The 14,748-nt window shown below is 34.1% G+C and overlaps 2 protein-coding genes across 15 annotated transcripts in view; one reads left to right on the forward strand and one right to left on the reverse strand.

The window, feature by feature from the left end:
* LOC123685719 (solute carrier family 12 member 6) overlaps window positions 1-4,221 on the forward strand; it is a 58,491-nt gene extending 54,270 nt beyond the window's left edge. For all 9 annotated transcript variants that reach the window (XM_045625542.1, XM_045625544.1, XM_045625550.1 and 6 more), the window contains 2 exons: window positions 771-910; window positions 968-4,221. In XM_045625542.1, the coding sequence (XP_045481498.1) occupies window positions 771-910; window positions 968-1,059 (232 nt within the window). In that variant the 3' untranslated portion in view covers window positions 1,060-4,221. The remainder of the gene's footprint in view (window positions 1-770; window positions 911-967) is intronic.
* An 889-nt stretch (window positions 4,222-5,110) lies between these two features.
* Window positions 5,111-14,553, reverse strand: LOC123685646 (single-stranded DNA-binding protein 3-like). Of its 6 annotated transcripts, XM_045625412.1 has the most exons (13): window positions 14,276-14,553; window positions 13,978-14,188; window positions 13,755-13,827; window positions 13,639-13,700; window positions 13,503-13,587; window positions 13,222-13,263; window positions 13,075-13,161; window positions 12,840-13,016; window positions 12,304-12,352; window positions 12,143-12,172; window positions 11,235-11,428; window positions 10,138-10,506; window positions 5,111-8,627 (listed from the first exon to the last, which is right to left on the reverse strand). In XM_045625412.1, the coding sequence occupies exons 2-13, from the start codon at window positions 14,031-14,033 to the stop codon at window positions 8,523-8,525; spliced, it is 1,329 nt and encodes a 442-aa protein (XP_045481368.1). In that variant the 5' UTR covers window positions 14,034-14,188; window positions 14,276-14,553; the 3' UTR covers window positions 5,111-8,522. The 6 variants fall into 6 exon arrangements, with proteins under 6 accessions (XP_045481368.1, XP_045481370.1, XP_045481367.1 ...); XM_045625414.1 differs by having other exon boundaries at window positions 5,111-8,366; window positions 13,978-14,553; XM_045625411.1 differs by having other exon boundaries at window positions 13,978-14,553.
* Between the last annotated feature and the right edge of the window lie 195 nt (window positions 14,554-14,748).

Here is a 14,748-nt window from a genome sequence, read left to right on the forward strand (position 1 = left end):
AGAGGCAATAAAGTGACTCTACTATGGGTACCAAGCCACTGTGGTGTTGAAGGAAACGAAAAAGCCGGTGAACTTGCAAAAAGTGCATCAACGTTAACACCTGCTGGACCTGAGGCTTTCTGTGGGCTAGGAAAAGGCCAATAGAATGCAGCGGTCCAGCAATGGGAGTTGAATAACCGGATAACCCACTGGACAAACAGTCCTGGACTTACCCAGGCCAAGAAATTCGTGATGATTTCACCTACCTACGCCAGAAAGCTCTTGAAGCTGTCACGAGCCGAGCTTCGGGTGATGGTGGGACTGCTGACGGGGCACTGTCGGTACAAACATCATTTTTACCGTATAGGAAAGTCAACAGATGAGATTTGCAGGCTCGGTGGATCAGTAGCAGAAGCAGTTGAACACATGGTATGCAAGTGTCCAGGGCTGGCTGGCTTAAGAACCTTCCATATGAGGAAGCCGGTCCTGGATACCCGAGAGGTAACGACCAAGGCCCCTAAGGAGCTTGTCAGTTTGATCAACGCCTTTGAGGACCTTCTTGGGTTTCCATGAATGAGTAGGATAGAGAACAGAAGATCTACATGGTCACAGTTCCCGGAAGACTTACCGAGCCATAACGACCCCAGTTCAAATAATAATAATAATAATATTCCAAGCGGTGCCGATTTAGAGAGAGATGCGCTGCCAATAGGGCCATCTCTTGGGAAAACACAGAGTCACTACACTATATTCTACCGTTTCGATTTGTATATGAATTTTTGTTTTTGCAGGGATGAAGGAAATGTTCGAAGAATGCACACAGCTGTCAAGCTGAACGAAGTGATAGTAAATCGTTCTCATGATGCTCAACTAGTTATTCTGAACTTGCCTGGCCCACCTAAAGATACGAAATTGGAGAGGGAATCGAACTGTAAGTGATCTGAATATCAATTATATTTAATATATAATGTTTTTCGGATCATTACAGACATGGAGTTCCTTGAGGTACTTACCGAAGGACTAGAAAGAGTTCTTATGGTGAGAGGTGGAGGTCAAGAAGTAATCACCATTTACTCGTAATCTGTGACAGATCAATTGAAGACAGATCTTCAAATCACCAATCTGACTTCAGCTAAACATTAAAAAAACTTCGCCTGTGGCTAAGTAACGTTCTCGAAGAAGTTTGAAGAGTAAAATATTAAACGGAATAGTGATTTTATGGAACAGTTTTTGTTTAATTTTTGTATGTTATTGATTACTGGTTGACTCAATGCCACTCATATGAGTTTGTTGGTCCAAGTAAGATTGCGATATATATATTTCAAAGGAATTAGAAAGTAGATGGACTCGGTAACCAAGTTACATAGCAAAAGCCAAATGGAATAAATCAAAATGTATTTGCCACTTTAGAACATGAACGCAGAGTGAGTATAGAATAGCAAAATATATTAAGGGCCATTAGGTTTAGCCTGAAATAATAAAAAGAATCAAATTATACTCAAAGTAATTATTGGATCATTTCGAAAACTGTATCAATCTTTACGAAATAACTACTCTTGACTGAGCCTCATATTCGAGGAAACTGGTCTAATATAGATAGATGTCTTTTCTAGATTTTATATTAGGTATGGAAAATTATCCAAATCTTTAAATTTCCAGAGTATGCCAAAAAATATATGAAAGTTTTCATATTTACAGATGAATTGGATTCAGTTAAATTGTCAATGATCTCCAATTAAGGTACCTACATATTCAGAAATACCTTACTATCCAATTCATTAAAATTTATAGTTCCTCCATATAATATGGCTAATGAAATCTAAACCCACAAAAGTAACAGCGAAAAAAGAAACCAAAATCGAATATTCATTTCAAAAATTGAAAAAAGATATTGATCGATCCGATTCAACTTCAGCTGTTGATTTTTTTCCTGAAATCTGTTGGGACATTATCAATATTAGGATATACAGTTTCAACTTTCGCTGGATTGTAAGGATCCTAAGTGCCAAAGAGTCTTAGAAATTCAACTGTAGTTACCACGATACTTAGGAATTTTCATCCATTCGTTTCAATGCTATTAGCTATACATCATTCGATATAAATTATTAAGTACGATTGAATATGCATTCACTTTTGGTCAGTTAAAATGTCGCATTTAATATATTGAAACGATAAGTAGGTAAAATTTCGGTTTAAAGTAGATACATATTATGAAGTAAATTTATAGTTATAAATTTATTAAATCTAAGAAATTTAACTGAGCAATATTAATATAAAGTACTGTATTTATATGTCAAATTATGAAGTGATAGATTATTATATACAGGGGCGGATTGCCAATCATTATATATTGATCGACTTTACTGACGATCATACTACGAAAAATTTAGATCATTAATATTTATTCTCTTTGACTATAACTATTCCTTCCCTAAGGAATTTTTAAGAAGGATTTGCAGTGAATGTAATCTATTTGATGGCAATTTCAGTCAACAACTCATATTTTGGGGACATTCAGAGTGTTTTAAGATAAAATATAGATATATTAAAATATAACCAATATATTTCTATACTCGCCCTTTTGTCAAAAAAATTGTGTATAAACTCCAAGAAAGAGAACACACAAGTTGTGAAAACCCCATTATAAAACAGGAGGCTTCTACTAGTACTTCTAAATCGTTTTTTGTCGTTTTTATCCATGTTGTTGTTTTTATTTGTTACTAGGGATATATCCTCAATTGTGTATGAACCTTTAGGTAATTCTGTACAACTGTTTTTTTTTGTATGTCCGAATATATATATATGAATGTATCTTCAATTCAGATCAATTCGCCCCTCATATCGTAGTTTTAGATAAATCGATGTCTTTAAAATTTATATTGTTGGTTTAAAATATAGAGCACTAAATGTTGTTAGATCTTAGAAGTTTAGATCGTAAAAGAACTTGCTCATATTGACATGGTCAAAAAAACTTCGCGCATGCACACATATATAAGTACCTATTTACCTATATATGTTCATATGAATGTCCCATTTCAGTTCAACATTTCGAGAGAAATTCCTGAACAACTCAATAAGTATTAATAATTGTTGAATAATTAAAATGTAGATCCATTCAAAATGGGGCATTTTGTATTTCTGTGATGTGTGAGTAATCAAAATTCGAAGCCTGTTTCATATATACAATCTTTATACTTACTGAAATTATGCTGTGGTCTACCCTGAAATAATAAATTTAGTTGTTTCGACCTCCTCATTATAATTTCTAACTTATAACTACACGATTAGAGATTTTATTGCTTCTATACAAAATAGGGCATATTGGAGGCCAGCGATTTCAAAATAACACCTTTTCCTGAAAAATAATTGGTCGATCTCTAATCAAGAATTAACTAAGCAAATATTTGGGCGATTTTCCTATTTGTGACCTCCTCGGAGTGTTCACGTTTGAGTCAGCTAAAGCAAGCTGTGACTGCGCTAATAGCGCATAGATATAGAGCACTAGTGATCTCAACTAGCCTTAAAGGTACCTTGATAAATTGAATTCTATTTATATTTATCTATATATTATATATTTCACTTAATTAGTTGCTATCAGATAACGTCATTGAAAATCACCTAGTTCATTTTTTGGTGCCTCAAAAATGGCGTTTTCTATCATTATATTTTCACTATGAATCTAAAATTGTTGAAATTTTTTGCAGAGCCTAATTTAAATAACGATTTTAATCGATGATATTGAATTTTGAACTTATGTTTCGACAATTGTTAATGAAAAAATGAACCAAAAACCAGTCCAATATCTAATTTGATAAAATGAAAAACACCACAGCAATGTTGATACTTGAAATGAAAAGTGCCAACAATTTTAAAATTCTTTTTACATATCAGGATGAACAAAGCACAAACGATTATAGATGCATTATTTCTATTGAATGAAATGCCTTCATCTATAACAAAACTATAAATATAATATTCAACATAAATCGTCATACTGAGTGGACGCCAATCAAATAAGGTAGAGCTTTGTTCTGAATGAATATAATGGTAGTATAAAGAACTCCATTGCATTGTTGTTGTTTTAATCTTTGTCTCAATTGCACAAGAACCATGTTTGGGTTTTTCCTCATTGTGGTTCTTATTTCAGAGATTGTATTTCAATATGTTGATTGTCATTATCTGATTGTCCTTAATTCGACAATGTGTTCATTGGGTGAATATGTAATAAAATAAAACATAGTGCGGAAGTTTTTCATTCACCACCCCATTGCCATGTACACAGGGGCGCACCCTGCGTCTAACAAACACTCCCCCCCTGAATTAGGTATCAGGCCAATTGAAAAAACCCCGGTCTGATGCACAGTTGGCGGTGCTACTTTTAAATCCATATGACTTTTAGCTGTTTCATCAAGACAATGCGCCGTGTCACAAATCAATGAGAATAATGGCAAAATTGCAAGAATTGGGCTTCGAATTGCTTCTGCAGCCACCGTATTCCCCAATTCTGGTCCCCATCAACTTTTTCCTGCTCTAAGACCTCGAAAGAATGCTGGCTGGAAAGAAATTTAGTGCCAATGAAGAAAGAATCGCCGAAACTGAGGCATATTGTGAAACGAAAGAAATCGTACCACAAAAATGGTTTCGAAAAGTTGGAAGATCGCTATAATCGCTGTATCGCCCTCGAAGGCAACTATGTTGAATAATAAAATCGAATTTTGCCAAAAAAATGTGTTTTACTATGGTAGACTGGGGACTTTTCAATTGGCCTGTTACTGTGTGATCCCCTTCAAGAAATATTGGATCCGCCCCTGTGCAAACACAAATTTCTTTGCATATTATTCTAACGAAGTTCAAAATATTGAATTACCAATACCCAAAGACATCAAACAAGTAATGAAGAATTAATTTCGTTCTTATAACTTGAACTAAAATTTATGAGGATATCCAATTGGAAAACCCAATCTACCCATAATGAAGGATACAAATTTCTCTTCATCTTCTCAATGATATTTCTCAATTAATTTTTTAGTTCTATCGGGAATTATAGATCGAATTTGTAAGCAAGCCTTACTAAATTCGATATCATGTACTTTTCGTTATGTATAAGAATGGTTGAAGATTAAAAAATAAGTTTGTATATAGATATATATATTTCATCTTTTTCGAACAAAATTTAAAAATAAATAATTTTATAAGTCCTGATTGAATCTAGTGATGAATGATTTGTGATGCTTTATATTCAAGGTTTACATTTCATGGATTAAAAAAAATAGGAAAACATTACATTCTGCCTATATTGCATGTACTTAGTAAAAATAATAGAGAGATAACTTAAGCTGAGGTAGATTAGGAAATAGAACGTTCTCAAGCCACTATCAAAGTAAAAAGTGGTGTGTTTCGGATTGAACGCCCTATATAGCTCCTCATCTGCCCTTTGAAGGAATGTTTCAATGTAAGACATGCAAATTCTGACTGAATTCCAGATTACTCTGCTTTAAATTTGGTATAAATATCGGGCTACAGACAATATGGTGCAATAAACCACTGGGGATATTTCATCACTGAAATTCGTCAACGTGTACATATCAAAAATCTATAATATTCATTCACATCAGTTAAGTACTGCACCATACTTGCAATCCAGAGAACAGTTTTACCTGCACATTACTTTTAAGTTAAAATATCACGATAAAAGTGTTGGATTCAAAAACAGAAATCATTGCATATTCGTCAATATTTCTGTCTCTGAAACTAACACTATTAAAAAAAACTTTAACAACTTCAACACATCAAAATATAACTGGCAAGACCGTCATCATTTATCAAAACTACAATCTTTAATTTAACTTAACTAAATTATTATTAATGTCCTAAATGTACAAATATTTCGAGTTATTCCATTCAAATTAGCTAAATGGTGAAATTAAATCAATACAATCCAAAAAGTGGATTCATTCAAATTTAAATTCATAATTTATTGAAAGTTACCTTGGTTACTCAGTTTCAATGTTATTTTATGAAAGTCGAATGGTCTGCATAAAAGGGAAGTACATAAAAATTATGAATATCAAAAATTTTAAGAGAGTTGATTATATAATTTGAACTAATCATCACAAACCTTATTTTAACTTTAAGGCAAATTCAGAGAAAATCAATATTTCTTTAACCAAGTATAATCAGAATCAAAAAGAACTTGTTCGGATATTTCAAACATGTAACATAGTCGCTAAGGTTTCAAATAAAATGCTTCAACAATATAAAAACCAATTTTGAAAAATTTCCTGCTACTTTTTTCAGACCTTTCTAACAATAGAAAGGATATGCAGCGATATATTGCATACCATTCGACTGGACTAAGGATTGTTAAAGTTATTGAAATCTGAGGCACTTTATGAGGAGGTATTTGTCTATATTCATTAGTGCCTTGCTCGAAATTTTCGTATATAATGAGTGGATCAGGAAGTTCTATTTCACAATTAGTTGGAAGCAAAAAAGGCACACCATAACAACTACAAAGTTCAGAGCCGCCGCCAGACATTTTGGCGCCCCGGCAAAAAAAAAATTTCGCCGTCCTAATTGTCTAATCGTACCTTCATTGACTGCTATTAAATTGATATGTTTTATTAGTTGCCAGAAAAAAATTGTTTTTGTCAGCTGAGGGCTCTGTAGAACAACCATTTATTACTGAATATTTTCCGATTTGATGAGTTACATATACAGGGTGTTCCACCATTGACACGAAGACTTATTAGGAATACGCGCTGAAATTTTGGACTTCTTCTCAAATTTTTTGAAGTTCTCAAAGGTGCAATTTTGTACTCATTTGTATTTTCATAACTAATTAGCGCTTGGCAATTTTTTTTATTTTACTACAAAGAGTGGTATCACTGAGAAAACAAGGGGACCCTGCAATTTGGCGCCCCGGTATGCAGGTCCTGGCGGCGGCCCTGACAAAGCTCAATCCTGGAATTATCAATTCAACAAAGAAGTAACCATAAATGAAAAATATTTACATTTTATCCAATGCAAAAGAAATACTAAGTTCAATTTGTTGAAGAATTTAAATCCGATTATCTAATGGAAAACTGAATCACTTTAAAGTTTTTTTTATCTCATCCATCCTCAATACTATTGATTCCTCCCTTGCACAAATACGGAAATTTCATTTTCAGTTTATTCATTACTTTTTTATTATATTTAAAATGAAAAAAAAATGTCTTCGGGTCATTAATCACTAAGGTATGGTCCGTATATCACCTTGGTTACTATGGTTAGTAAATTGGCGGTCCGTATAAGTCAAGTTCCTCAAAAATCGGTGACTATTTCCTCAAACTTCGATGGGTTATTAGGATCGGTAACCACGCCCACTCCGGTTGGCAGTTGTCATTTTAAATTTCAGATTATCGTTTATGAATATTTTCCATGACATCTGACACTCAAAAACTTTATTATTTTCATTATGAAACAAATACCCTTCAGAACCATTGAGAACTATTGGTTATTTCCAAATTAAAAGAGATCAACCATTTATAACCTCCAAAATTCTGTCAATGAAAAATTTAGATGACCATTGACAAGTGTAAATAAGAATCAGGTTACCTCAGACATTGAAAAATTCACTATTCACAGTATTCAGTAAGGGAAATATCTAATACTAAACGCGTGTCAGAGCTAGATCGTTACTGATTTGGAGATATCAGTGATTGAATCACAGTTAGTGAAATATCGCTCATCACTATAGCCGACTAGGATATGATATCACAGCTATAAACTGTGATCACGATCACGTTGTACGTTATAGGCGAGGAACTGTGAATAACTGTGATTTGGAGATACCAGTGATTGAATCACAATTAGTGAAATATCGCTCATCACTATTGAAACCACTAGTAACCTCTCTTAAATTCTTGGCGATATCCGGACCAAACCCAAGTCGAATAAGAAAGTTCAATAGTATAATGAGGTATCGAGATTTTGGAATAGGGCACTCCAACAAGCAGAAAATAATAGCTATTGAAGTATGTCCTCCAAAAAAGCCAATCTGCTGTTGAGAGTGCATTACTAAAATTTAGTGCATTCAAAATCATTCTTTATATAGGACATGATGATGTCCTATTTGAAATCAGTTTTTCAGCATATCAACTTAAGATGTAACTTACTGATTACATTACACCCTAGTAGTACGTAGTGAGCAGATAAAATTGGGAGAACTGGAAGGGCTTCCTGTTTGAAGGTATGATTTATATGGAGAGTTAGTTACTCTTGATTATGTCACATCTAGCCGAGACTGAAGTAAGGGACACCAGGTAGATCAATGAGTTGCAGGATCTTGATTAAACACCAAACACTGACTGGATATGGGTAAAAATCAGCCTTCAAAGGAAAATCTGTAAATAGAAAATGATTATGACTAGTAATGAACCGATATGAAGCGAGCTCGCAACGATGAGGGCAGGAAGAGCTGAGCACTGAGCAGACCACCGCCCATGTTAGTACGAGTTAGGAAGGAAGAGGCGTCCACCAGCCTAAAGAGACTAGTAAGGTTATTGCATGAAATACTCAGGGTGGTCCGAGTCTTTCTCAAATCTCTTGGCCTCTTCTTGCATGCTCTCTTTTATTTTCAAAATAGCCGCCGATTCCGTTTGGTCCTGCAAGGAAAGCGACTTTTAGTGGTTAAGTGTCAGTCTACAAAGCACAAGCACCAATCACCGGGATTTCAAGGATACTGAACCTCCGTCTTCAGTCAATGTAGGATCTGGCAACACACGATACGTAACGTCATCTATTCGAACCTATTTTCATATCAGTCACAGTTTTTTTTTATTTTGTTAAACACTATATCACTGACACTTGAGAATACTACGCAGCTATGCAGGGTGCCGATTTAAGAACAAGCAATCTCCGTTAATACCAGATGGTTTCATACATTTTCAACAAGGTGGGGCTCCTCTTCATCATGCAATTTACAAAAATATCTGTTAATCCTTACATCGGTCTACATTCACATACATCCAAGAAATTAACTGAAATAATATTAAAAAATACCCATTATGCAAAACTGAAATAAAGACTAATCTATTTCAGTATTGTGGATTAGCAATGCTAAGATTTCAATTATAACAATATAGCTAATACTTTCAAAATGGTCACTCTTGTTCAAATCATAATCCAGCACAATATAAAAGTTGATGAAAAAGCATTAAGTAAAGACTAATTTATTACATAAACTCACCAAAAATTCCTTCAGGCTTATTATGGTTTTCAATATAAATTGAAACCATCCTTTGGTTTACAATCAAACTACTTTTACATATGCATATATAATCAGTTTAAATCTGTACATGAGCATGCTTAATATGTTTTTAATGCATTTATTATTAAATATTAATGAAGCCCAAAATAAATAATAAAAAATATCTTTTCATTTAGTGGAAATAAGAGATTTGATTAGAAAAAAGATTTTTCACAAGTACTGCCTGAAGAACACCTACCTGAGTTTTTCAAAACTTCAGGCTTAGAAACGTGTATTAAATTTTTACTTGAAATAGTCATCAATAAGAGCACTTGGATTTCCAAAACTCCGCAACCAAATTCACTTCTGATTCACTATTCTCATCCAATTTGATATAAAATATTCTGAAAAGGATGTGGGATACTCTCTATATGAAATACAAAAATCAATCTTTTCATTTTTGGAGTTTTTTTTTCTTTTTTCCCTTCTTTTATACATGACACACACAAGCACTCTTAAATGCTATTTATAGGTTGGAATTTATAAATAAACTGCAGGAATTTCATCCTCCATATTTGAATTTTGAAATAGATCTTTTATTGTCTCAGCTTTGTGATCGATTTTGATTAAAAACTGACAAATTTTCCCTGTAATTTATGGTGGAAGTAGTAATTCATACTCTAGTTCATAGTTTATAAATATATATATATAAATATCAATAACATCTTATCACCGGCTCTTGAAATGGACATCGTAGCAAGAAGAAATGATTAAACACTTATATTTTTTCAAGTTGATTTTTTAATAACAATTAAAATCCAAGGGCTCATGTTGAATTACCATGTACAATTAATATTCTATGCTCATGTTGCCAGATCCACCTGTCCTCCCGGTTAAAATTAGTACAGATTGTATGATCTACTAACGTTTTCTCCTGGACCTCCAAATCCTCCCAAATTATAATCTCCCATGCCACTTCCGCTATCTTCCCTAGGAGTTCCAGGTCCGCCATTTGCCGGTGAATTTTTCATACCATCCATTCCATCGCCATTCATGGGTCCCATGGAATTGGGACCCATTGGACCCATCGAACCAGAGTCAGGACCACCTCCCATTTGAAATTCTCCAGGCATATTTCCTCCCACCGCAGGCTTCATTATTGTATACATATTTTCGCCCCCTGAATTCGAGGAATCCTGAGGACTTGGCATTATTGGAGTTCCGGGACCTGGTGGACCTGCTGAACCAGGTGGTCCCCCATAATTACCGGGAGAGGAAGAGGAATAATTCATAGGCTGAAAAGTAATAATTATTTTAATTATTATTTATTAATTTAATTTTGCTGCAAATTTTTTTCTTGCACTTTTGAACTTGTAACCGATTACTTTTATGTAATGTTGTCTTTGATTAAACTCTAGTAATTTTTGGTCAAATTTTATCCAGACTGATATATTTGTTGCTTTTGATTTTGGTAACAATCAAAGCATTCAATGATTCTTTGAAGGTGAAATCGTATTGAACAGGCTGCCTTCTTTTTTCTAACAGTAGGACTGGGAGAAATACTCAAATTAACTAATCAATGTGTGATCGAAATTGATACAACTTTTTCACAATTTCTTCTTTTTTCTAACAGTAGGACTGGGAGAAATACTCAAATTAACTAATCAATGTGTGATCGAAATTGATACAACTTTTTCACAATTTCTTGGATCAAAACCAATAACACAAACAAACTGAACTAAATCTAACCTTTCGTCAATAACATTTCCAATACCAACCCGAATTCAGAAATTCCAAATATTACTGAATGAGCCATTACCAACTTGATTTCGATTTTCCACAGCCACCCGGGATGTCAATAATTTCTGAACCGACTATATGATATTTTTCACAAATACTGCATTAATTAATTGGTAGGATATTATAACTTGATTGATTAGGCTCAGTGTGTTTTTCCCATTAAAATTTCTTTGTTTTCAATTTGAAATAAAAACTTGCAATTCTTCCATTTAGATATACTTACAGTTGAAGTATTAGGCTGCCATTGAGGTCTACCACCTGGGCCAGTCATGGACATTGGAGGCATTGGACCTGGTCCCATACTGTTATTAGGAGGGGGGCCCCTCATGCCTGGGCCATACGAACCAGGGCCCATGGGGCCCATTGACGGACCTCTGGGAGGATTCATTCTATTAAGTGGATTCATGCCAGGTGGACCTAAAGAAAATTCAATTTTATATAAGTTCATCCATTCTTTCAAACATCTTGTTATGAACAACCCAAATTATTTACATTGAATTTGACACAAAGTATTGATTTAGTAATCATCCAGTTAATAGGCAATATCCAATATTTAACATGCTTGCTTCTATGTTATTCTAGTTATTATTAATAGATGAAAATTTTCAGAAAAACACGGAACAAAGCTTTTGCACACTCGTTCAGTTTTCAAGTTGAATAAGTATCATTGTCTTGTCTGAATCTCTTCCGAAAGTTAACATACACTCAGGAACGAGTGCACAAAAACTGTGCATATGTCACTGATTGGCACACAACTGAATACAGCCTTCCATGAAATTTTAATGAAGTGATTAGAATGTATTATATGGAAATGATGATCGTACGAAGAAACATTCACCATGCAATTCTCATAAATTGGTTTAGTTGAATATAGGCAGGTGTACTTTATGAACGAATGCATAATTTTGAAACTTGGGATAAAATGAAGAGAATGTCCTAAGAAGTTTCTCAATCTGTTATTTTCATTGGGGTAGCACATCAAGGAAATGCGGGAAATCACAATTATTATTACAGATTCTCATCCCATATGTAGCACAGCAAAATACAATAATTATGTGGCAGCATGTACAAGCGAAGCTATGTTGTGATATTTTACTAGTTTTAAAATGGTGAAGAGGCACAGTTTCCTACCTTGCCAACCTACAAACTCTCCGCCTTCACCTGAAGCAAAAAATAGATAGATGACAATAAATAACATCTTTTACGACATCTCTTCATGCCTGTGTGCAAATGTCTGTTAATTAAAAACCAAATTGTGGATATAGTACAATTGTAATTCCTTAAGTACTCACCTTGCCTTGAAGGGTCCATATTGTTAGGCATCATTGGCTGACCACCAGGCTGAAAAAAGAGTGAAAATGAGAATCACAACAATTAACAGCATTCTCAGAGCAGGCTACATACAAGCTGGTCATTAGTTAATTTTCAATTGAATACTGTTATAATTATTTTGGGTATGGTCCTTATATCACCTTCGATACTATGGTTAGTAAGTTGGTGGTCCGTATATGTCAAATTCCTCAAAAACCGGTGACTATTTCCTCAAAATTTAGTTGACCATTGACAAGTGTCAAGCGGTCCCTAAAAACGAAGCAGGTTACCTCAGACATTGAAAACCACTAGTAATTGCTCTTAAATTCTCGGCGATATACGGACCATACCCTATGGTAGTAACCAGAGATTTTCAATAGGACCTAAGCTGAATGCAGTCCACTATTCGAAAAATATTTAATGTCTAGTCCCATGTTTCTACGACATGGAAGAACATTACTAGTAGAGTGCTGAAACCCTTAAATTAATTTAATTAATGAATAGAGGAGAAACATACGCCATTGAAATCATTTCCTAATGGAGGCATTCGTACCCCCGGCCGTGGTCCACCGGGATATCTAGGCCCCATAAAAGGCTGTGATGACATCATTTGTGCGTGTGGGGTTGGTGGCTGAGAATGGGGAGATGGCTGATTAGAAGGATGTGTGGGGGGTGAAGGTCTCATCGCAGAATTCTGAAAAACAAAGAGCATTTAGAAAGTAACCTTATTGTAAAGGTAGAAATTTACTCACAGGGAAGAACCCAGGAGGTATTGGACCACCTGGCATTCCGTCTGTAGGGGGCATTTGTCCAAGGGGACTGGGGGCAGGCCCAGCATTCTAAAATTAATAACTATGTTAAATTTATACCTATTGGATTGAATAACTATATGAACTTACATGAGCCATACCATTAACACCATAACCAGAATTAACAAATCCCTGAAATTAAAATTATTCATCAATATGAATCTGAAACTGAACATTCTTGATAGGAAACAGTAATTTTTCAAAAATTAGAGAAGATTCATTTCAAAATCCTTCAAATCTGGGAAAAAATGTAGTTTTGGCAACATAGCAAGAATGCATCAAATGCATTCCATACCACGTTGCCATTGTCAAAAATAACATTAAATGTATTGATCCAGGTGTGAAAATATTGTTTATATTACAGTACTCACATAATCATGAAATGCCTTAGCTTCTGATGAATGTTCACAAGTATCCCGTCTTTCAGGAGCAGCACAATATAAGTCCCAAAATACACTGAAATTGAAGGTATTGAAAAGGGAAACTCTATAAATGCACAAGACCTACCACCACCAGGAATGCAGAAATCCAGGGGGTTCACCTAGGGTTATGTTTTTCTCCCATCTTATCTAAAAGAAATTGTTTTTCAAAAATTATAAATCAATTGTTTGGCTATTTTTTACCTCAGAGAGAAATGTTTGAGCAGCTTTCTGAGCACCAACATGTAATAAATACTCATATACATATAGTGCTAACCTGTTGGTACAAAAACAATGTATGAGTAGGGTGAAGTTGCTATAAATATTGATGTAAACATTCAATTTTCACTAATGACTTAAAAAATGAAGTTGCATTCACAATAATTCATTGTGAATGTTTCAAAATGAACCAACAATAGAAACTCACTTTTCTCTTGCTTGTGCATCAGATGGCACAGTAGATCCTTTTCCTTTAGCATACATATTCGAAAAAAGGGAAGAACTCCCAATAGTAAGATCTACATTCGACCAGAATAAACAATTAAAATGGATACTTTTTCAAAAAACGCGGTAGATCTACATGGCAGCTGTAAGCAATCTCGAGGTTCGCTCAACTCATGGCAGTCATATTTTTTCCTCTGGAATCACGAAACTTTAACGATTGCTTTTACACTTTTTCTAAAATTTGACTAGAAAATCTTTCAAACCAATGTATTTTCACTCACGTCAATTTATTATTTCTATAAACCGCTAACACAACAATCAACACCAGTTTTTGTTAAGGGAGCATGCGTGGCGCCTTTTCATGTTTGTAATGTATCCCGTTATAATTTTAACTACCCTTCACTGAATCTGGAATCTTTTCAATAATTTCTTGATTATACGAACTGAATCTAAGAATCAATTTTTCTTTATAGTTAATGTAATTTTTCAAAGTTTTTCATTCGTAATATACCTCATTTCAACATGGCAACGCAGTATATTTGTCTTGCCTATATTTCGTTTGCGTATGCGCCAAAAATAAATTATAGGTATGAAAAGTTTCTTCTTATATTAATATAATTATTGTAAAGACGAAAATCATTGCAAAAATCTCCATTATATGTGCGAATAAGAAATTTTTTGATTGAAATAAATAAAATCAATAAAAAACAGAGATCATATAATATTATTAAGCTTAAATAGAAAGAAATGATAA

The sequence above is a fragment of the Harmonia axyridis genome, chromosome X, assembly GCF_914767665.1.
Source record: "Harmonia axyridis chromosome X, icHarAxyr1.1, whole genome shotgun sequence".
Classification (NCBI taxonomy): Eukaryota; Metazoa; Arthropoda; class Insecta; order Coleoptera; family Coccinellidae; genus Harmonia; species Harmonia axyridis.

Excerpts from the sequence above, each read along its gene's own strand:
- LOC123685646 (XM_045625412.1), bottom strand. The coding sequence starts at position 14,033 with ATGTATGCTAAAGGAAAAGGATCTACTGTGCCATCTGATGCACAAGCA. Across the intron at positions 13,264-13,502 it reads CTAAGGCATTTCATGATTAT|GGATTTGTTAATTCTGGTTA; the intron begins GTGAGTACTGTA and ends TTTTAATTTCAG. Across the intron at positions 13,162-13,221 it reads GTGTTAATGGTATGGCTCAT|AATGCTGGGCCTGCCCCCAG; the intron begins GTAAGTTCATAT and ends TATTAATTTTAG.